Source organism: Myiozetetes cayanensis, unplaced genomic scaffold (assembly GCF_022539395.1).
Source record: "Myiozetetes cayanensis isolate MyiCay16 unplaced genomic scaffold, myiCay2020 scf75, whole genome shotgun sequence".
Taxonomy (NCBI): domain Eukaryota; kingdom Metazoa; phylum Chordata; class Aves; order Passeriformes; family Tyrannidae; genus Myiozetetes; species Myiozetetes cayanensis.
Genome location: NW_026088020.1, coordinates 39,520 through 63,233, shown reverse-complemented (window position 1 = coordinate 63,233; position 23,714 = coordinate 39,520). Strand labels below are relative to the sequence as shown.

Below are 23,714 nucleotides of genomic sequence, written 5' to 3'. Positions count from 1 at the left end.
AGTATGGAACTGGAAAATCTATTGAGCTGTGGGGCTGGAGGCGGAGGGCATTTTCAGTTGGCAAGCTGTGCTTGCTTTTGTGCAAGGAAGACTCCATGCTTCCCAGGGCATGTATTTATTTGATTTTATCAGGCTGTAAAACACTCTTGACTAACTCTTTTCAAGCTCTCAAGTCAAGCTTTAAGCAAAGTCGGACGAAGACTTACCATTGTTGCTCCACAGGCAGAGAGGCACTACAAAGAAAGAGACTGAAGCCAGGGGGAAAGTGTGTAATGAGGAAATGTATTCTGGCACTGGAGGGGATGTATGTATCCCTCTGCATGAGACATGTATATATATACACTGTAGAGACCAGAGCTGGTGGACAGGTGGGGAGAAAGGAGCTGGTACAGCCTTTCCCTCTCCCTATTACATCCTCCTCTCTCTGCACTCCCAGAGAACAGCTCCTGGAAAATCTGAAGCAGAATCACTCCGATCTGTATTACAGAATTACAGAATATTCTGACTTGGAAGGGACCCACAAGGATCATCAAGTCCAACTCTTAGCCCTGCACGGGACATCTCCAGGACTTCCACACGTGCCTGAGAGCGTTGTCCAAACGCTTCTTGAAGCACCAGCCTTGGTGCTGTAACCACTTCCCTGGGTATCCTATTCCAGTGCCCACAGGCTCCCAGTGCTCACTTCCCTGACACAATTTCAGGCCATTCCCTCTGGTCCTGTCACTGGTCCCCACAGAGAACAGCCCGTCCCTCCTCTTCCCCTCACAAGGAAGTTGTAACTGCAATGATGTCTCCCTCAGTCCCTTCTCCAGGCTGAACAGACCAAGTGCCCTCAGCCGCTCCTCTTACGGCTTCCCCTCAAGAAGCAGGGAGATTATTCCCGAGGAGATTACACCAGCTGGGGGGACAGGGTGAGGGTATTTCTCAGGAGTTGCTCTGCCTGTTTCTGCTTCCCACTGGAGGGCAGCTTTTTTTCACGCGCCAAAAGGAAAAGGAGTTAAGCACCGAACCAGAAAAGGGGAACGTGGTTGTGAGAGAACCGCAAGCCAAACAGGATCGTTTTCGCTGTGGAAACCGTCCCGGGCCGGGTTACCCACGGGGCACGTACTCGGGCGGCACTCGGGTGTCTTTATTCGCGTGCCAAGTTTTGCGCTCTGTTTCCCGACGGGCCTGGAGTCTTGTTTTCCGCACTGAGCACCCGGCGGGAACACAGATCACCCCCTTCCCCCCGCAGGGCTCCAGGCGCGCCGGGAGGGCGGGAAGCCCTCCGACCCTCCCCGACACCACCACCCCCCCACAAACGCGCGGCGCATGCGCGGGGCGCGCCCCTGGCGGCGGGCGGGCGGTCGGGCCGCCAGACCCGCCGTGGCGGCGGCGGCAGCAGCAGCGCAGGTGAGTGGGGAGAGCACCGGGCGGACAGCGGGGCGGCCCCGGTGAGCCCCGGCTCCCACTTCTCCCCTCGCCTTCTTCCCCCTGCGGAGGGGGCTGCACCTCCCCTCGCGGGCCCTTCCCCCGCCGCCCCTCTCGCCCTCGCACCGCTCCCGCCGCCATGGCGGCGCCCCTGCCCTTACGTAAGGCGCCCCCTGCCCTGGGGCTCCCCTCGGGTGTCCCCGGCGCGGGAAGGTGCCGCGGTTGTCCCCCGTGCTCGCAGCACCGCCGTGGGGGTCTCACCCCTCGGGCACCGCCGCCGGGGCGGGGCGGAGCGGGGCCGCTCCCGGGAGGGCTGCTCCCGGCGCCGGGGAGCGAAACCGAGCCATTCCGATTAACCTGGGAGTCGCTGCCGGGAGTGGGGTGTGCCCCGGACGGCGCAGGGGCGGCCCCGCTGCTCCGGGGTGGGCTCTGCTCGGCGACAGGGGGCTTGTTGCGGCTGTCGTGATGCCGTGGAGCCCCTCAGAGAGAGCCCTCACTGCCACACGGTTCGCGAAGGAGACAAAAATTAATTAAAGAAAATAACTGCGCCGGGATTCCACGCGTTTCGAGACGCTCCATTTGGAGACCACAGCCCAAGGGTTTAGCGCCCTGGCCGGCTTGCTGTTGACATCTTGAAAGGGATAATGAGTAGAGTGGCTTAGCTTACTCCAAACCAAATATTTCTTGTGGTAAAACCAGCAAATAATTACCTATTGCTACTGGGGAGAGCCTCAGGAGTTACCAGCGTCTCCTTGCTTCTCAAATAAATGAGAATTTCAGATGTCTCAGCTCCTCCAACTCTGCATATTGCCTGCCTGGGTTTCCTTCCTGCTTTGATAGGTTTCACCTTCCCATTTCCACTCAAGCAATGTGCTTACTGGCTGCTGGGAAGTATCAGTTAATCAGATTCTTATCCATAATGGTAGGTAGTATTCATAAGCAGGTAGTTTACAAACTTAGTAGGGCCTCCTAGTTCATATGATCTGGATGTCTCACTTGCTTAGGGCACAGTGCTAATAATGCCAAGGGTGTGGGTCTGACCTCTGTAGGGACCATTCATTTAAAGGTGAACTCGATGATCCTTGTGGGTCCCTTCCAACTCGGAATATTCTGTGGTCTGTGTTACCTCCTTTGCCAAAGTCATTCCTACATATCCTGCAGTTGTAAGACTTGAAAACCTCAGAGATACCTGGCTTTCTGTGCCTTTCGCGAAGGCTTCTGGAAGTGCAGTCGAGAAACAAATCACAGGTGTGTGACTACAGAAAAGTACCACAGCAGGTAAAACAGCTCATCAGATGTTAAACCACAACCACAACAGGCCTGTCGCGTGTGGCTTTGGTTGCTTTTTAATGTAGGTGACGCTACAAAAGGTTCAGACACCTTCTGTAAGCAGCTGGGTCTGAGGTTTTTGAGTCAGTTTGCTCTGATTCTCTTGTAATGTCTGTGTGAACTCTTGTGCCGGGAGAGACGTGTGTCTGCGTTGTTACACGGCAAGATTGTGCCTGGGGTTTCTGTGCAGTGTACTCGCGACCTCGTTTGTTTTATAAATTGTTAGCAGCATGCCAGTAGCCTGGCACCCAGTTTTCTAGCTGGCCATTTGTTTGTAAAAGCAAATGTAATCACTGTGGTCACACGAAGACACACGGTCATTGTGTAACGACTGCCGGTAATTTGGTGCAGGGCAGCACAGTACCACGTTCTTCAAGCCAGTGCCTTGGTTCTTCCCCAGCAGGTTTCAAGGATCAGATTTCATAATAATAACTTCCTGCATCAATAGTTGTAGCAGTTTGAGTTGTGAGGCCTTTTGTCTTGCATTGCCTCTGCCCCCTCTTGATTTCAAACAGATTTTGAAGAGCCTTACAGCTCTGGGACCAAAGGAAGATTAATGCTGCTTTATGGTTTGAGCTGTTTGACTTGTGAGTGTAACATGAGGCCGCAGCCTCAGTGAATCTCAGCTCCAGGTGAGAGAGTATGATGATGGTTGGCAGCTAAGGCAGAGAGTTCTGGGAAGAAGAGGCTGGTGGGTGTATGGGAAGCAGTTTGGCTACACCTCTGAATGCTCTGGTGGGTACCAGGCCTTGATTTACATGCCCATGATAAAGGGCAGCTGGCAAATGACTTAGAAATAATTTTGCTCTCTGTTAATACTTGCCAGGAATGGCTGGACTAAACACTGCTGTTTACCATTAAACTATTGTTATTTTTAACCGGTCCATCAGAGAAGACAATAGTGCCTCCTCTTGGTAAGGGTCTGTTTTGTGTTTCTATGAATGAAATATACTAGTTAAATTTTTTAATATATCCATCAACACTTCACTGTGTTCCCATTGCACTGATTTTTTAATGTTTTTTCCTTTTGTGTTCTACTTTTTGGGTATTCCCAAGGTTACGCTGCATAAATAAACCATGTCCTAGTTACGCCTGTATCTGCAAAGCAGAGTCCTTTGCTGTTTTGTGGCTTCTGAGGGATTTTGCTGGTTGTTCTGAAGCAAAAGTAAATCGAGCATAAATAAATCATGGCATATTAGGTTGGTTGGTTGTTTTTCATAATGGAAAATCAAACAAAATTGTCAGCCTGTCATTCCATAAATCCTAGAAGACAGATGGCCTTTCTGATGTTTGATGGAAACTGGGATTTAACCTCAGTAGAACTTCCTGGAGCATTCATTCGAAGGGAGCAGGGAAGACGCTGTCTCAAAACAGCCTTAAGGGACTGCTAGGCAGAATTATTTCCAAAATAAGATTTTATCTGACTGTGCTTTTCATGCTCTACAAAGCACCTCTTCTGTTGCATTTTTCCAAGAAAGAGCAGTCCTTGTTCACTGTTTGTGTGTTTACAGCACTGGTTGGGTTTTGGTTATAGAAGCAGATGAAAGATGGTGCCAGCTGTGCCCATTTCAGTGTTTGCTGAACTACCTGTGTGACAACACAAAATGATAATGTCAGGTTTTGCTACAAAGAACCTTCGAAATGCTGTAAGGGTTTAGAAATTGTATATTAGTGTTGTCTAAGAAGCTTTTTTTATGAATTTCTACCAAAGGAACCCTAGTGGTTTTAAACAAGCTAAACCAGTTAGATATGTGGTTTCTGACTTTTTTTTTTTTTTTATTCTTTCTGTTAAATAACTTTAACTGCTGAAAAGTACAGTGGGCTTAGGTTTGTGATACAGTATGTGACTTGAACTTTCCTGTGTTTGGGAAAACCATCAAATCTTCTGATCTAGGTCTGATTTGACCTAATTAGCATGGACATCTGAACAGTTTTGCATAAAGTTTATACATCATCTTTGGTGGAATTGGTCAATGGAGAAGGGGAGAGCACTGAGGATTTTCTACAGTTTTTTGTCTGTCCTTTTTCCCCTCATGTTCCTTCTTGATGATACATCTGTAACCAGACTGAACAGTGAACAGCTGCTTATGCAGTCCCTGCCAGAGCTGCTGCTTGTCTGCAGTTTGCACTGCAGCTGCCTCCTGCCCTTCCCACTTCTCTCCCTCTGTCTCTTCCTTAGCTCTGCCAGCTGCCTGTTTTCCAAATGTTCAAGTTTTCTTAGAACAACACAAGACAAAAGCTCGACTTGTTCTGTTGGCTGGATCAAACTGGAGAAGATCTTGTCCCTGCCTGTGCTTATCTAACCCTATGGTCAGCAGCATCAGCGGTTCATTACCCACACACACTCACCAGGCTCCTTATCAGACAAGGTAGCTTTGCACAGCCACACGTACAAACTTGTGTATGTTTATATGCATGCAGTCTGTCTTGTACTTGAGTCACCCCCCTCCTCGTGGAGCTACAGACTTTGCATTTGCAAAAGGCAAATTTCTTGAGTTCTTCAGTTAAAAGGACTTATTGTTTTCTGAGCGAAGCCGATTGCCCTGCAGATTTTGGTGTGATTTTAGTTCATCTTGTGGGTGGGTAACCAAAATTACATAAAGGGTAGTTGGTGAAATTTCCTCTGTGTCTTGATTTCTCCTTGACTCTGCCCCCTTTTTTTCAAGCTTCAGTACCACTGATTATAAAGTGCATTGGATTTACAGGTATCATAATTCCTCTCATCTGAATGCTGCCTAGTTTTGGTTATAGTGGGAGTCTTGGTTTTTTGTTTATTTTGTGTCACTGAAGTGTCTTCCTTCCATGTGTCAAGAGAAAGAATAAGGATGATCCTTTTTTTCTGGGGCACCATCTCCCAAGGTAGCCGTCAGGGGAAGGAGGCCATGTACTCCAACATCTAGGTTGGCTTGTTGGACAGGATTCCTGGGCTTTTAATTTCATGATAGGGGAAAGCAGAGCAATGCTATTCATATCCTGCCACTGTCCAATGTCTGCAATTTATTTTTACTTCAAAATTGAGTTATTATACCTCTCTTGAACATAAGCACTTTATGTGACATGAGTAATTTTGCACTTGATCCAGTTTAAGATTGAACTAGAATGTCTGAATCAAAATCACTTCACTTTAGGATGTTACTGTTATCTGAATTGTAGCAGTTATAAGATAATGTGTTTGTGCTCTGATGCGCCATCCCTGCTTGCTTTAATAAATTTGAGGAATAGGGTCTCCCTTGTTGTCAGTGCTGGTCTCCCTTGCCTGGAGACCAGCACTGACAACCAGAATGTGAACTTTGGGGTCTGGAACAGCTGCACTCTTGAGAACAGCAGACATCATCAATATTTCTAAATATTTAACTTGAAAATTGCTGACTTGCTCTCAGCAAACAATGGTGAACTGTAAACATGTGTGGTTTGTTTTTTTTAATCAGACAGTTGCTCCTTCATGTAAAGTGTCAAGCAGCTGTTTACAAGGAATAACAGATGATGTTATAAATGAGGCACTTCCTTTAGTTTACTTAGTCACTTCCTGTGATGGTCACTTACACTCTTAATGTTGTCAAAATACTACACTGTACTGAGACTGGAAGACTTAATTGCCAACATGAAAAAGGGAACAGGTTACTGAAGTTCTGAAACACATGGCAGTGTTTTGTTCTAGAGAGGCAAGACTGTGTATATGTGTTATTCACCCAGTTCTAAACTAACCTCAAGCAGCTGGATGTTATTGTTGAATTACTGATGATTTGGGGAGCAGATCTGTAAATGGCTCTTCTCTCTTTGTTTGTGGAGTTGAAATACACTGACCTCCTCGACTTCAGAGTCACCCTCAGATTTCCAGAGTTTAGTATCTTGATTCAAGTGCTACAAAAATTCATTTCTTTTTCGTTTAAAATCTGAGAACAGAAAATGCCTACAGCTAAACATTCAGATGAGCCTAAGCCAGTATTTTCTGCAAATGAAACATGGCTACAGCTGGTACTTTCCATAGCAGATGATGATTTGTTTGAAGACTCAGACTGTGAGGTGTTGTAATTAAGACCAGTGGAGGATTTGGAGATACATATCTAAAAAGATTTGCATGACTGAGATGTGTCACAGAACAAGATGCTCCTAAATTGGTGACTTGGGGGAAGAATAAAAATCTTATCCTAAATATTATTATCTGTCACAAAGTCTCATTGAAAGAAAGCTAAAGTATGTCAGACTACTGCCATCTAAATATTTCCCTAAGGTTATATTATACATGTTAATTTTCAATGTGTTGCAGAAACCTCTTTTTACCTGAGGAGCAGTAATTGACTTGCTCTCATGTTCCCATCCACATGTTTGATATTGCAATACTGGGGGCTCCCTCATCCATGTGATCTATGACTGTGAGCCTGAGTAATGGCATTGGTTTCCTCTGATGTGATTTCTAGTTTCTTCCCCTACAGTATCAAGTGTATACTTAGTATGTATCAAATATGTAAATCCAAATATGCACTCAACTTCTTTTCTTACAGACCAGAGCATCTCCAAGAGCTTTAATTGCTATAAGCATCAGATTTGGATGAAAAACATTGCTTAAAATCAGTTGTGTTTGGCTGATGTGTTACTGTTTAGTTAATTTATAGCATAAAAAAATTGACCCAAACAGCACTGATTTATCTGAAGACTCATGGGTTTGATGATGGTGTTTACAGTGGCATAACCCAGAATAGGTAAAAGGTAGCCATCAGCCTCTTTTTATAATGAGACACAGAATAACCGGGGAAAGTATATGTGCAGTTGCAGTTAAAGCATGAGGATAAATGTAGCATATGTGTCAGATGGAAAAACCTTATGACTTGGGAGCTGTGAACTATCATTTAGGAGTCAGTGGCAGCTGAAAGCAGCACTTGCTTGTAAAAATTGTTAGGTGTGGTGAAGTGAGAGTGTCAGTCAAAGACCAAAATAAGCATGAGTTCCCTAGAAGTGTAGGCTAGAGATGAAGGAATGACACATGATGCTCTTCAACACCCTTGTACAGCATTTCAGCTTCTCTGTTTTTTTTCCTCTTTTTTGTCCATGTTAGTTTTTGTAACTTCAGGAAGTTGTGCTTGAAGCGTCATTTGAAGGGCAGGTTAAACAAAGCAAAGGTGGTGAGTACCAGTAGTGGAGGATTACTTTGAATATCAAAATAACCTAACAAACTAGGAAAAGGTCTTAGTATAGTAATTTGCCAAATCTGGTGTAATGGAAGCTAAGTTTTCAGCAGAAAAAGTATTTATTGCTGTAAACTGTATAAATATCCCATGGTCCATAATATCTAGTTTGGGGTTTTAGAAGTAAGATCTTTCCCTTAGATACCTTTTAAAGGGAATACTTACCTTGCTTAAAGCACCACTCTAGGCATGTTTGCTTGCTTTAACCTGCCTGGCCCAGTGCAGCCACCAGTCCTGTCACCACTCAGGATATGTTGCTGGCAACAACCCTGAGACCCACAGCAGAAATGAGTGCGGTTGCCTCAGATCACTTCCTGCTTTTTCTCTGGTACTGATGCATGAAGAGCTGTAAATTTAGTAAAAGACATGGACGCTTTCAAAATAGCCCAGAGGAAAATCAGTTCTACTCCCAGGCATGTGATTTAAATTTTTATTGTAGAAGAATTTTTTGTTCATTTGGTCAGTCCATATCCTGCAACACCCAAGTCCATGAGCAGAAATCACTGAACTGCAGCAGTCATCAACTCTCAGTGTAGAATGAAGAATGAATGCATTATAAATTAATTAAAAAAACCATGAAACCCAAATCTAGCCAGTGTAAGAGAAGAACTTGCTACTGCATATACTCTTGAGTATCTTCCAGTATTTAAAGGGGGGTTATAAAAAAGAGAGAGAGTGACATTTTACATGGGCAGATAGTCACAGGACAAAGGGGTATTTAAAAAAAAAAAAAGGACAGATTTAGATTAGATATTAGGAATAAATTCTTTACTATGAGGGTGGTGAGGCACTGAAACGTGTTGCCCAGAGAAACTGTGGATGTCCCATCCCTGGAAGTGTTCAAGACCAGGTTGGATGGAGCTTTGAGCTACCTGGTCTAGTAGGAGGTGTCCCTGCCCCTGGCAGGGGGTTGGAACTGGATGATTTTTAAGGTCCTTTCCAACACAAACTACGATTCTGTGATACATCTTTGCCTTTTTCATGTCTCTTTCAAGAAGTGTGGGCAGCAAGTTCACAAACAATGACTTTACCTAGAGATGCCTACATAGGACTCTTGGCTGTGGGTTGGGTTTTTTTGCCCCTGCTCCTCTCACCTTCCCGAAGTAAGATCATAGGTAGTATTTATAACATGTAATCAAAGTGTTAATGTACTAGCATCACCTAAGGCCTCATTTCTTTTTTTTTTTTTTTTTTTTTTAACAGGAAGGAGGGCAGAACTGCGTTTTAGAACTTAACTTCTGATGGGCTGGATTTTGTCTTGGCAGGAGTTTTTGAAGATTCATGCAGTGAGAGAAAAAACAGCCAATGGCTTCAGAATCCATGGTCCCTGAGCAGGCAAAACAACATCTGATAAAGGGAAAAAGGCGGCAGCAACAGCAGCAGCAGCAAACCAGGCCTTCCAACAGTGATGGTGAAGATGACGTCTTTGTATTTGAGGCAAATGAGGCTTGGAAAGATTTTCACAGCTCTCTTCTTCACTTCTTTGAAGCTGGAGAACTCTGCGACGTTACACTGAAGGTGATACTTGTCACACATCCATTGCATTTAACAGTCTGAAGATAAAGCTACAAATAAATGTGCTGGAGGTGGCTGTGAGTTTGGGCAGGGATATGGAAGCCACAGAACACTTGTTGAATGTGAGGCATCTCTAGATATGCTGATGTTTTTTTTCTTATTTAGGAGGTTTACAACTGAAATTTAAATATTTAAGGTGAAGTACATGACTGACCTCATCCAGCTTGCCTTCTAAGCAAGGTCCCACAGTTTGTCAGTGTATTACTGTACAGTTTCAGCTCCTTGTAGCCTCTTTGTTCTCAACACACTTTCATCTCCAATTCCGTCTCTTATTTTTGCACTCTGTATTGTTTTGCTACATCCTTCCCAGCAGACAGGATTTCTGGAACAAATCTGACTTCCAGCATTCTCAAAGAAAGAGAGAAAAAAAGAAAAAGCCCCAGACAGTTATGTTCTGCAGCTGATCAAGGAGTAAAGGAGGAGGAGGGGGAGGAAGCAAGTTTTATGATTCTTGCATAGGATCGCTTTAATGCATTATTTGTAACTCAGCTGAATGTTACTTATATCCTGATCCCAATAAATTCATATCTAGCATCCATAACAGTGGGTGCCAGCACCTACAAATATTAGGTATTGCTTAGCTAGACATCTTACTAGTGCAAGATTTAAGAGAAAGAGATGCAGCATAGTTCCTAAACCAAGTGGACAACAGGAGTAGAACAAGGAAGAACATTCTGTTCTGCTTCACAGCAGGTACTGTCACCAGGCACTGAGCAGGCACTCAGTGCAGTAGGTCCAGTGGTTCATAACAGTTAATTTACTGTGCACAGGACACTGAATGACAATGCTGAAGCTGCTCAGGGTAGTTTGAGAGCCGTGAAGCGATTGGGCTGAGTGCTCATTGTCAGGTCTCTTTACATCAGCCATTTTAAAAGGCGTTTTGGGGAAGAAGGTCCATGTCAGAACTCTTAAAAACCCTTCTCATCCCTTTTTGACCTCATCCTCACCTACCTTCCTTTCCACCTACCCTTGCAAAAAAACCCAGAAAGTCTTACTTTATAAACATAGTTAAATGTATACTCCTGCTGGGGAAACTTGGCTTGGAAAATACACTTTACTGTGGATGCAGTTCCCCCAAGTTAGGCTTGTTTTAATGTTCATTTGTGCAGTTCCCCCAAGTTAGGCTTGTTTTAATGTTCATTTGTGCAGTTCCCCCAAGTTAGGCTTGTTTTAATGTTCATTTGTATTATCTGTGTGGAGTTCCTTTGGTAATTTAAGACTGTTATATTGCATGACTCATCTTCCAGTGAAGGCTAAAGCAACCCATGTACATATTACTGTACAGCTTCCTAAATCTTCGAGTAACTGGTAACTGTTATCTTGAATTGGAATTTTCTGGAGGGCTTGATTTTTCTTTTTGTAGCTCTCAGGCATTTCTCATGTTTTAAGAATAATTACATCTCTGCTGAACTTTCTGCTTTTGTGTGTGACCTGTGATAGTGAGCAATTCTGGCATTGTTGTTGTCAGACCAATTGCTGGCTCTTAAAATATGATAGTTAATAACTGAAGGGGAACTCAGATTTCAAAATACCAAGAATATGCTAGATATTTAATATTAAAGAGATTTGGGGAACATAATAAAGCCATTTAATTCAAAAGGAAGGTTTAATTAGAGAGTGGGAAGATGTGCAGAATAAAAATCTGTGAAGGTGAGAATAGCTTGGGAGCTTTCCCTGATACAGCCGACCAGCTGGTGGGATCTTTTTACATCAGTACTGTAATTAGGTGGAGTGATGCTGTAACAGTGATAAGCCGTGGGAGCACACAGGGAGACTTCCTCAGCTCCTACGAGCTAAATCCTGGAATTTCACTGTACTGCTGCTGTCATATGAACAGTGTTAGAGGGCTGGTAGAAGGCGTGTATCAGATGATACCATCTGCTTTTCTCCTCCCGTTGGTTTGCTTTTTGTTCATTTGGTAGGTCTGAGCTGTTCCTTCTGGGGTGATCTAGTTTGATCACACTGAGCCATCCATCTTTGCCTCAATTTTAACCTGCGTACTCTTTCACATGTGTGTGCTTTCTGTACTCAACTCACTGCTTTACCAGGTAGGTTACACTTGTGTTGATCACGCACACTTTTTAAAAGGGTAGAGCAATTGTGCATTGAATCAGAGCTAGAAAAAAATCCAAATTATCTTTTATATTTTAGTATCTTTTTTTTTTTTTTTTTTTTAAATTGCAAGACAGGTCACTGTAATACCATCTAAAAATGAACGTGCCATTTTAGTCCAGGGAAAATGGTTGCTTAACTCAGCCATACCTTTATGGTAGTGAGGAGTGCAGAATGACAAAGGCTGTAAGAAGACACTCCTGTAACACAAAGAGTGGGTTGTTCATTTACCTTCAATATTTACATTCTTTTTAAATGTAATTGAATTCTATAATTTAGTAGCTGAAAAGCCTATTTTGTGCTTTCTGATCAAAGTTTTGAAAAATACCTTATCTTTATGGGGATATACTACCTTTTGTGGCTAAGAGATTCTAAAAATCTTGAAGTGATTGATAACTTTTAATAATCCCTGTAATAACTGTATTACTGTGGTTTTACATAAATTATGTAAACATCATTATCAATTCCTTGACAGTAGTAAAAGTCCAGAATTTCAAATTAACTGGTCTAAAAATGTCACTTTACAATTCCCCCCATTAATCTCTGAATACACATAAAACAAGTGCCTATCAGCCTCCTTCTGTCTCCAAGATGCATCTAGAACATTCTTCAGGATGCCTCATGTGGCTTTTAAAGAAAGGCAAGTTCAGTGCATCAGTTCTGTTGCTTGTTTTATGGCTTTGCTCTACTCTGGTGGCCAAGTAACAACTTGGATCTGCCTGGATGTAATGCCAGAAGTACAGGGCAAATGGAGTTAATTTGTTTGAACAAAATACAGTAGCTTAATGCACATTGAGTCCAGAATTTTTATTTTAGCTTTACTGTTTATCTTTTACACAGCCAAAACTGACATTAAAAGTAAAATGGGTGGGTTTGTTTGTTCTTTTTTTTTTTTTTTTTTTCAGGTTGGTTCAAAGCTTATCTCCTGCCACAAGCTGGTTCTAGCTTGTGTCATCCCTTACTTCAGAGCCATGTTTCTTTCGGAAATGGCTGAGGCCAAGCAGAAGTTGATCGAGATCAGGGACTTTGACGGCGACGCGATAGAGGACCTGGTGAAGTTCGCGTACTCCTCGCGGCTCACGCTGACGGTGGACAACGTCCAGCCCCTCCTGTACGCTGCCTGCATTCTGCAGGTGGAACTGGTGGCAAAGGCCTGCTGTGAATACATGAAGCTGCACTTCCACCCCTCCAACTGCCTGGCAGTCAGGGCGTTTGCCGAGAGCCACAACCGCATTGACTTGATGGACATGGCCGATCAGTTCGCTTGCGAGCATTTCGCAGAGGTCATGGAGTGCGAGGACTTTGTGAGCGTGTCACCGCAGCACCTCCATAAACTCCTGTCCTCCAGTGACCTGAATATTGAAAATGAAAAGCAAGTTTACAACGCTGCTATCAAGTGGCTGCTGGCCAATCCACAGCATCATGCCATGTGGCTGGATGAAATACTTGCACAGGTAGGGCGGACCGAGGCACTACGTGCCTGTCTCATCACTGGTTTAGTTGTATAGTCAACTGTTTGCACCTGGGTAGATCTTAAGATGAAAAATGTTCTCAGCTGTTGGGGCCTCATCTGGTGTTCACAGTTCTGAGCTGACAATGGAAGCAGGTTAGATCTCTTGAATATCAGGAAGAAGTGATATTCACCTGTTTCTGAAGAGAGAAGAGTACTTGCTTTATGCTCACAGCTGGGGGGTGGGGAGTCAGCAAAAAGCTACATCTTTGGTCGAGCAGAAACTTCTTAGATTTACTTGAAACAGAGAAAGCCATCGCTTCTCTTGGTTTGACACTCGTCCAACCTGAAACTACTGCCCTTTCTGGCATGTATTTGTATTTAAGAAAGTAAGCAAAACTATTGAAGAGATTTTTTTACATGGCTAGAAAAGAAACTCTAGCAGAGATGGGTCACATCAAGTCATGTTTCTAAAATATTTTATGTGTTTAATTAACAGAAGGCTAAGATGTGTCAGCCCTACAAGTAGGCCAGGAAACATGATAGCCTTTTTAATGCTTGCTAGACTAGCACTGCTGGTTATCTGTAGGAGTCAAAAGGAGTTTGCAGTTCAGTTGTCCAGACTTGATGCAAGTTCACTGCTTCTGAAAGAAATGCGTACAGGTATCAAAAGATCATTCAGCTGAACTTACTTGGACACCCATCAGACCTCTTGTCAAAGCATTAGGTACTTCAGTTATCCAAGTTCCACATGTGCTGGTTATGGGAGTTTAAAATACAATATTTGAGGCAGATATGGGGAACCTGTGCTAGGGAGGATTGGGGTGCGTGCCATGCGCTGCAAAATGCCCCATTTTTGGGGGTTCCCTGTGTCTTAGCAGGTAGGGTCAGCTGTGCGGTTTCAGTTGTCACTGAAATCCAACTTTAATATTTTGCATTTGGCTTAATTGCTAATATTGGTGTTACGTGAGTGAGGAGAGATCCACTAAGATGCTACTGTCAGCGTCTTTATGTGTAATTTTTCACATTTCCTAGTAATAGATGGTTTATTAACTGTTGTCCAAAAACCTTCAGTTTCATCTGGACTAGCATGAGGTTTTTGGTACAAAAAGCCCTTCTTTAGTACATTATAATTAAATTTACAGGCAATATGTAATAAAAAAAAAGAGTTTTATTGCCCAGTTGTGCTATCACATGAGATTAGCAACTTCATTCTACTGATACCAGAGTATCTATCTATATATATATGTACCAATATTGAAACCAGAGTCTATATTGAAGCAATGAAAAAGTAAACCCCTTTCTGTACATATGGGTTATTTGCCAGAGTATACAGAGCCATCAGCTGACTTGGACATTATTGCTAGCAGAAAACATGACTGGGTTATCAACAGTTTTTATCCACATCATAATCAGCCTTATGGGTTTTGCTGTTACAGTCAGGTTCTGAGTCTGTCAGCCTGGAGTTCTTACCACAACACTAACCTCAGGAGCCTGTCAGCAGGGCTACAGTGGTGCTTTAAAGCAGCCTAAAATAAGCCGGGCCAAAGTAAAGGAAGAAGTGAGACTGAAAGCAAGTAGGTAAGGAAGAACTGGTAGAGACACTTGCTTATTTGGAGACAAGGACACTTGTCAGCAATGTAACAGCACCATCCTGCTGCTCTGAGAAGCCCTGGAGATAGTGGACTTCACCACTGAGCTAACTGAGAGCTGCTTGGTGGCATTGACTCCAAACCTTAAGAAATGTGGGGAGGTTTACCTCAGTTCCCCCCACTAACACGTGCCCCACCTGTGCCCCTGATGGTACTTCACATTCTTCACTGTTTCTCTCACAAGGAAGAATGAAAGGTTTGCTGAAATAAATGGCAGAAGGGATTTAGAGAAGGAAACAATTGGCTCTCAACATTTTTTTAAATCTGAAGTCTATCAAGTCTGCATCAAAGAAAGGTGTTACTGCACTAGCAATATGTCCTTCATAGGCACTTTAGTTCATGCTGACAGTGTTTCCTTTCTTGACCTGCCACCCAAAGAAAATGAACCATTCTGGCATAAGCCCTCCTTACGCTGTCATAGCAGTGACCCAAAAATTGATAACCCTTAGCAGACTGACCTGACACAGACTACCCTGGTGAAGTCACTTCTTCTCCACACAGCCTTGGCCAAGGGACAGTTCTCCACTGTCGCTTAAGTGCAAATGGTTGTATCAAACACTTGTCACTCAAAAGAACTTCATATCACTGTTATCTGGGAAAAAAACCATGAACGCAACTCCCTTCAGTGAGGAGCGTGGGGCTGCCAGCTGGCCCAGGAGCTGCCATCTGTTACATGTGCATCACTGTGACTGGTGAGACTCAGCCAGTTCAGCCAGTTTCTCCAACTGTGTTCATTCCTGTCAGGTACGGCTGCCTCTCTTGCCCATTTGTTTCCTTATGGGCGTTGTGGCAAAGGAAGAGATTGTCAAGCAGAATCTAAAATGTAGGGATTTGCTGGATGAAGCGAGAAACTACCACCTTCACCTGAGCAGCAGGGCAGTGCCTGACTTTGAGTACTCCATTCGCACAACACCAAGGAAGCAGACTGCTGGTAATTAAATGTGTGTCTGGTTATCTGGTAGGGAGTGGTGTGGAGGAAAGGCAGCACATCTGTGGAGGTATATTGGTATCAAGCAGGCATAGCTTGCGTATAATGTCTTAATGCAAAATTGGGAAAGACATTATGTGCCATTCTGGTGTTTAGATGATGTGCTGCATTTTCCTAGCAGAATTTTAGCAGTCATTTTCTTTCTTTAAAGCATTATTTATATATCATGATTGGCTCTACCTGTATTAGAGCTATTAAGTATGTTATGACCAGGCAATCTGTTCAAAGCTATACCAAAAACAGTGGACAGTTATCTTTTGGTGTAAGAAGGCTGAGCTAACTTCTAAAGTCTTTGACTAACCTACACCAAAAGTGAGTGATGAATGTTAGACTGCAAATCCTAAATTTTACGTTGTTACATTTAACAAACTATGTATTTATATCCTTAAGCAAAATCACAGTAAAGCCTATTTAAAATATGCATTGTGTTTGCAAGAGCATAGATAGCCAATTGCCATAGCAGCATGCCAAGCAAAGGCCAAAATCCAGTGTGCAGTTATTTATGCAAGGCAGTGACTGTGCCCTTGAAGTGAAATACGACTTCTCCCAAACTGCATAATTTTCAGTTCGCTCTGCTATACGATTTTTTTTCCCCAACTTCCTGCTGGTTCTCTGGAAACCTGCTTTGTCTTCTTCAGGTGTGCTGTTCTGTGTCGGAGGCAGAGGTGGATCAGGTGACCCCTTTCGCAGCATTGAGTGTTACTCTATCAGTAAGAACAATTGGTTCTTCGGCCCTGAAATGAACAGCAGGAGGAGGCATGTGGGTGTGATCTCTGTGGGAGGTGAGTAACCCTATTCAAGCAACCCCATTCAGAAAGCACTTGTTTTTGCTCCTTTGGCTGGAATTGTTACTTTTACTAGTTGTACAAGTAGTAAACTACTTGCTTAACTGTTGAATATTCTTCTCTTCAGTAAAGCTTATTTCCTGAGGGAGTGTTTGGTTCTGAACCAGTCTGAGGCCATACTTACTGATAAGACACTACTATGAATTGACAGAGTTGAGGCTGCTCAGCCTTGAGAAGAGAAGGCTCTGTGGAGACCTTATTGTGTCCTTTCAGTACTTAAAGGGAGCTTACAAGAAAGATGGGGACAGACTTCATAGTAAGGCCTGTTGCAATAGGACAAGGGGTAATGGTTTTAAATTAAAAGAGGGTAGATTCAGAGTAGATATGAAGAAGAAATTTTTTACAGGGAGGGTGGGGAAACACTGGAACCACGTTGCCCAGAGAGGTGGTAAATGCCCATCTCTGGATGCATTCAAGGTTAGACTGGATGGGGCTCTGAGCAACTCTGATCCAGTTGAAAATGCCCCTGCTCATTGCAGAGGGGCTGGACTACATGACCTTGAAAGGTTCCTTCCAACCCAAATGATTCTCTGAGTCTATGAACTGCATATAGCCTCTTGCCTTAAATATGGGATTTACTTTTTATAAATCCACTTATAAAAAATGGCCATACACAGCAGTCAGCCAGCCCTCATTAGAATAGATTGCTGCTTGAGTACAGCATAAAAATATATAAAGTCCATACTTACTTAAATTCTGATATTGAAAACATAGAGAAACTTTTAACTGTTATTTGAGCTCTTTGTCTCCACATAGAGAGGGATACTGTATAAATGAAAACTGAAATGTTGCCGAGCGCTCTCTATATCAAAAGATGTGTTTGTGTTCAGGTAAAGTCTACGCGGTAGGTGGACATGATGGAAATGAACACTTAGGAAGCATGGAAGTGTTTGATCCTCTCACAAACAAGTGGATGATGAAGGCATCAATGAACACAAAGAGGTATATTTGTCCCATGATCCAAAATTTTTTAAGTCCTAGTCTATGGTACATCATTTCTTGCTGATGCTGAAAAACATCATATCTGTCCTGCCTTTATTCGGGTTTTCAAACTGCTATTTCCAGGCATTTTTCTCCCTGTTTTGGAGCTTTGTCCTATAAAGGTATTATCCTTTTCTTTTTTTTTTTTTTTGGCGGGGGGGAGGGGGTGTGGTTTGCTTCTGGAGCAGAAACTTGTTCTACTCCAGCTATGCTATTGTTCTGGTATCAAGGACCTTTCTGCTATGCCTGATAAACAACTTGAAACTGATGAACTGGTTTGGTGGATTTTTTTTTTTTTTAAGAATGAACAAGATAACTGCCAGCATAACATGAAAAGTGAAATACTTACTGCCTAGTAAAGAAGTGGCTGCCTATGTTTTTGCCTCAAAAGACCAGAAGCACTAAAATACTGAAAGTCCACTTGAGGATTTTTTCTTGCCTTTTGATGTTCAAGATTCTTTTAAGATGTTACTGGACTCGCAGATCCGTAATTTTTTTGTTTCTGCTGTTATTTAAACCAGCATCCTTAATTTTACATTCCATTTTGTTTGTTGTTTCTAAAAGCATCCTGTACAAGTAGGGGCATGCTGAGCACAGCTATTTGTAGCTGCGACCTAATCAAAATAGAAAACAACTGCCATCAGTAATAAGGTCTGTTATTTGTTGAGGCAATTTAAGTTAAGCCCAGGATATTGCCACAATGTTTGTTCTATACAAAGATTGTGCCTCCCTTGCTCCTGCCCATCTGCCCTCTGTGTAATGAGATGAGAATGTTCTCAGTGACATGGTAAATCGTCTCTCTTTGTAATTAAAGCAGACACTAGACAATACTTTTTAATTTTGTACTACCGATGGTAATCTCATATTGGTAGATTTAGTAGAAACAAATCTGACAACCATTTTAACACTTAATTTAAAAATCAGAACGGAAGAAATTGCGATTACATCTTGCTAGAGTTCAGTCATCTAATATCCAGCACAGGTTTGCCTTTTAGTATGTACTGATATCCCCCTTCAGTCATTCCCAAATTGTAGAAGCCAGCTATACCAACAAAGTCAAAACCAGCGGATTTTGGTTCTTTATCAAATTCCACAAAACAAAATAGGAGGCATGAAATTCAGAGAGAGACATTCAGAGAAACCCAGACAAAGACATTAAATATCTAAGACAATCCCAGATATCTGAGCATGTGAGTAGAGGTCTTGGGCCTTAGGTGACATTCAGTCAAAACAGTATTCCATGTCCCTCTGGCATAGGTATGCAGAGGGCCAGCTACATTATTTACTATAAACTTCACTTTTTAAGTTTTCGTTGCCTTTTTCCCCCATAGCTGAAAGAGGTGCCAGTCATGTTAACGTTACACTTGATGTGTCATTCCCTTTCCTTGAGGATTCGCGCTGAGGTGTTGATCCTGTCGCTTTCCTAGGAGAGGAATCGCTCTGGCCTCCCTTGGCGGCCCCATTTACGCGATAGGAGGTCTGGATGACAACACCTGCTTCAGCGACGTGGAGAGGTACGACATCGATTCCGATCGGTGGAGCACAGTCGCCCCTATGAACACTCCCCGGGGAGGAGTCGGCTCCGTGGCCCTGGTGGTAAGTGGCTGTTTACTCCCAAGTCAGGGCCAACTGAGGAACCGACCTGCTTTTCAAATCTGCTTCTGCAAGGCAGAACATGAGATCTTAAACTAAAATGCAGCTGGTGGGTCTGAGCACCTCTGGTCATCAAAATCCTATGGAACTGTGCAAAAGGTGAGGATATTTAGGATAATACTCGTATCAAACTGAGCTGTTTCAACAGTATTTGAGGTACTGGGAGCAAGTGCTTAGAACCCTTCTAACCACATGGCTAGTGCTTCATGTCTTCCTCAGAAGTTTGGCATGGTCATCATGTTTAAAGGTGCCGATTGCATCTGCACTTCAGACCCTCTGTTGCCATGTTGTGCTCTGCAAAATAACTGCAACACTACATAACTTTTTCTCTTCTTTAATTGGAAGATGGCATTTATGTTAGATAATTAAGTCTTTTGTTGGAATTCTTAAAGTAAATAATTAGGACTGTGTGGATATACCAGGTTTTCCTATAATTTTAACACTGTTGTTGTAAAGACAACTACATTCCTAATAATCTTTTCGTATGCAACTGTTTTCCAGAACCACGTTTATGCTGTGGGGGGCAATGACGGTGTAGCATCTCTTTCCAGTGTGGAGAAATACGATCCCCATTTGGATAAGTGGATAGAAGTGAAAGAAATGGGTCAGCGAAGAGCTGGGAATGGTGTCAGCGAACTCCACGGCTGCTTGTATGTTGTCGGTGAGTAGGGATGTGGCGTTTTGTAGTGCTGGTGCTGCCAGGTACTGGCTTGTGGAAGAAGCTGTTGTTGCTAGAGAAACTGGGGAACAAATAGACCTGACTTGTACTTGGTGTTCTTGGGCAGGAGAAGAGAGCAAGCACAACCAGGACACGCTTAATTGAAGGTATGTTAGCTAGGAAATAAAAAAGCAGTTCCTAACCCACGTTTCAGGAGGGTTATGCTGTTCAGGACAATATGTCTGTATTAGAAAACCTTTTCAGACTCACTAATCTTGGGTTTCCTTTTAGAAAATTATTTTTAAGTTTGCACACTTTTCAAAGCTTTCTAGTTGTGTTTTGAGTGTAGACAACAGTAGCTCTCTCGCGCTTGTTCCACAGCCTGTTGTCCTGTGCGCTACCTTTTACCTGCTTTCCTGAGGGAGGAAGATGCCAGGTAGGTGTGCCATAGTGATAGTTGAAGTGCTCTGGTTTGTGCATTACCATAAATGCTTACAAAGGTTTCAAGCAGAATGCTCCTCTGAGAGCTGCCCCAGCAAGGGGAAAGCAACGTTGAAGTCTCACATGGGGAGTTTTTGTTTCCTGCTCAGGTACTCGTCAGTGCTGTAAACTTGAGAACTCTGCAAGAGTGTGTTTTGCATAAACTAAACTAAGCTTAAGATTGAGACCATCTTTTTGTTGGTCCTTGGGTTTTTTTCTATTCCGAATGGGAAGCTATTTCATTGTAAGTATGATGAATTCAAGGAGAAAAATAATAGAACTAGAACCCTTGCAACTTAAATAGAAGAAAACTGTCACTCTGGGGTGATCCTTGTAAAGTGACGGGGGAGAGCTGCTAGATTAATTTTTAGGAGTTTGTAAAGTTTTGGTAAAGAAAGAGCTGGACAGTACCTCCTGAACACTGAGAATAGCCTGATAATGCCAGTCCTGGGCATCACCTGCACCAGAACTGTCTAAAAACTGATAAATGTGATGGTTCTTTGCAGGTGGCTTTGATGACAACTCCCCACTGAGCTCGGTGGAGCGGTTTGACCCCCGCAGTAACAAATGGGAATACGTGGCAGAGCTCACAACTCCGAGGGGTGGTGTTGGCATCGCGACGCTGATGGGAAAGATTTTTGCAGTTGGAGGTCATAATGGCAACGTGTACCTGAATACAGTGGAAGCATTTGATCCCATAGTGAATAGGTAATTTTAAATGTTTTGTTTGCCTTAATAAGACAGTGATGTCTGCCTATATGAAAACACAACAATATGCAGCAGGAGTCTAGCTGTTGTTTCCTGGTAATAATTGAGTAATATCTGTGACTGTTGATGTAGGACTGCTGCCTATGCCACTAGGTTGTTTTTGTAAATATTTAAGCACCTCCTGCCTCCTCTGCATCCCTTGTTCTTTCAGTAACAGCCTACAGAGAAATAATAAGCTACTGGGGTGCATTTTTGTGCAGGGTAAACATCTAGGCCGTGTAAAAGAATTTTGGACACAGAAAATAAATTCTTTCAGATTGCTCAGAAAGGACAGGAACTGACTTTTCTTTTTTCCCTCTGCCACGTTCCGTAGGTGGGAGCTCGTGGGCTCAGTGTCACACTGCCGGGCAGGGGCAGGCGTGGCCGTGTGCTCCTGTCTCAGCAGCCAGATCCGGGATGTGGGCCAAGGATCCAGCAATGTTGTTGACTGCATGTGAGCTCTGCTGCCTTCTCCAAATTCCAAAGGAATGGTAATAGGGAGGCACTGCAGAGCTTTTAAACACTGTGTTTTGTATGGTAGGTTAAGAAATCAATCCAGTACATTTTCTTTGTGAAAATGGTACCTTCTGCAGCTGTAAAGCTTTTGGTGACTTTTTATCAATAGTGATACAGAAAAGCCTGTGATAATTTGGAATAAAAGTATGACTCACAGGAAAAAAACCTGCCAAGAGCTGCAATCATCCCATTTTTGAGAAGCTGTAATTTCAGAATCATTTGAGGCAGCTGTTGCAGGGACTCATTATTACAGGAACTGTAAACCAGGCATGGGGAGAGGAGAGGGCAGAAATTGTTACTGCTGAACTTCACCCAACAGCCCTGCTACATGTTTCCTGGAGGACTCGAGTGCCATTTAATATAACTTATTTTCTGGAATGGAGTCTTAAACATTTCCTAATTGTACAAGAGCTTTGTAACACAAGGCATCTCAAGTTTTAAAAGGTAACGACATCCTTGGTGCACAATAAAATAACTGATGCAGAGAAGTTCACTGCCCACCTCCCAAGGGACTGCTGGCAGCAGTGGAACTAAGTCTGAAAACTGTCTTTGAAAGTAGTTTCTTGAGGTAGTACTCGTTAGAAAACTGAAAAGATTCTTGACCTGAGTTTAGCCACTGGAATACTGGAATTCTTTAGTCTTGGATAAAATTTGTAGTTAATACCTCTCCTCTCCAAAGGTGATTTTCTGTTCAGAGATCATTCCTGAAGTAACAGGTGTAGTTTGTCCTACTCTGAGATGACAGTGTGTGAAAATGTAGGCTTCAGTGGTCATTGAATCACCATCTTTATATGAAATGGAAGTGCATAATAAAATTTTCAGTAAAGACTCAACCAGTATCAGTATCCAGTAGCAGCTCTGGTAGTTCTCGAGGTACTGGCTCTTTTAAGAAAGTAGATGGATAGCCTCAAAACAGGTAGATGATGAAAAGCTTACATAAACCAAAGAGAATCAGCAACAGAAATAATTGGAAATAAACCAGTACTTACCTAAAGATATCAAAATAGGAATTTGACAGTCCTGCATACAGACACATCTCATTATGCAATCAGAAACGCTGAATTCCGAGTAAGGTCCATCTGGAAATACTGCAGATTCCTGTTCCTGCATCCTCTTGAAAGACCAACAACTGACAATCCTTTGTGACCAAAGTTTCACGTTACCAGGTTGTTTGTTCCCAGTGACCAGGGAGAGCAGCAAACTTCTCTGCATTCAGGCCCGGGGAAGAGGCAGGACAGCACGAGCGTAAGGCACAGCCACGTTTTGCTGCTGAGTTACCGTGGTTTAGCTTTCCTGTCCGAAATGGCTTGCACTTTGGTAGCACCCAGGGACACAGTGAACGGTACTGTAAATAATGAAACATTGCAATAAAACATTTGTACTTCAAAGCACCTCGTTTGTAGTATGACTGGGTCATGCTATTGCTGGGAAGCATTACAGCATGGAGTGTTTTTTGTTTTCTGCAGTGTATAATTCTCAACAGAAAGCTTTTGGCAGCAGAGAAAACCCTGTGTTACAGCTGCAAGTTGTACCACCCTGCTACCCGCCTTGAAAGGCTGTGGTTACCCTTGTGGCTCTTAATCTGACTAGGAGGGGTGGAAAGAAGGGAAGCAGGTTCTCTCTCTGGGACCAAAGGGGTTTTTCTATGGATGTCCTGGCTAACAAAAAACCCCCAAGTTTTCTACGAAGTGACACTGACTGTGAAACCAAGTAGCCTGGCAGTGCTGGTTACCAGCTGATACATTTCTCCTCTTGGTGGAAAAGTGAGGGCAATGTGTGAGGGACCACACTGACCAAAGTCACCTTCCAGGCACCAAAGGGAGAAGTGTCCAGGGGGGAGATCGGGTGACAGCAAAGGCGCTGGGATCCTGTACTGTGTGGGAGGAGCTCTGCTGTCACCCTGTGGCCGTAAGTAGGTCTGAACAGGATCCTAAGACAGACACCTCAGTTGTATTTCAATGCACAGCCCTGCCCCAGCACTTGTGCTCAGGCCTCTGGAGGTGAATCTTCATAGACTGGCATGAAAACTGCAAAGCAGGTTTACAAGGAGTGACCTTGTTGCCAGTACAGTGGTGTCCACCTTAATAATCTTAGATGGCACCAGAGCTACAAATACTTTGTGTGGAACTGTTTTT

At 43.3% G+C, this 23,714-nt stretch overlaps 1 protein-coding gene across 5 annotated transcripts; it reads left to right on the top strand.

The window, feature by feature from the left end:
• Positions 1-1,333: 1,333 nt before the first annotated feature.
• KLHL8 (kelch like family member 8) lies at positions 1,334-22,967 on the top strand. Of its 5 annotated transcripts, none has more exons than XM_050338984.1 (10): positions 1,334-1,392; positions 9,188-9,440; positions 12,515-13,063; positions 15,456-15,642; positions 16,338-16,481; positions 17,375-17,486; positions 18,953-19,121; positions 19,680-19,839; positions 20,823-21,024; positions 21,398-22,967. In XM_050338984.1, exons 2-10 carry the CDS (start codon positions 9,228-9,230, stop codon positions 21,519-21,521), a joined length of 1,860 nt encoding a protein of 619 aa, XP_050194941.1. In that variant the 5' UTR covers positions 1,334-1,392; positions 9,188-9,227; the 3' UTR covers positions 21,522-22,967. The 5 variants fall into 5 exon arrangements, with proteins under 5 accessions (XP_050194941.1, XP_050194943.1, XP_050194944.1 ...); XM_050338986.1 differs by lacking the exon at positions 21,398-22,967 and adding an exon at positions 20,218-20,272 and having other exon boundaries at positions 1,352-1,392; positions 9,126-9,440; positions 20,823-20,964; XM_050338983.1 differs by having other exon boundaries at positions 1,371-1,392; positions 9,126-9,440.
• The last annotated feature ends 747 nt before the right edge of the window (positions 22,968-23,714 follow it).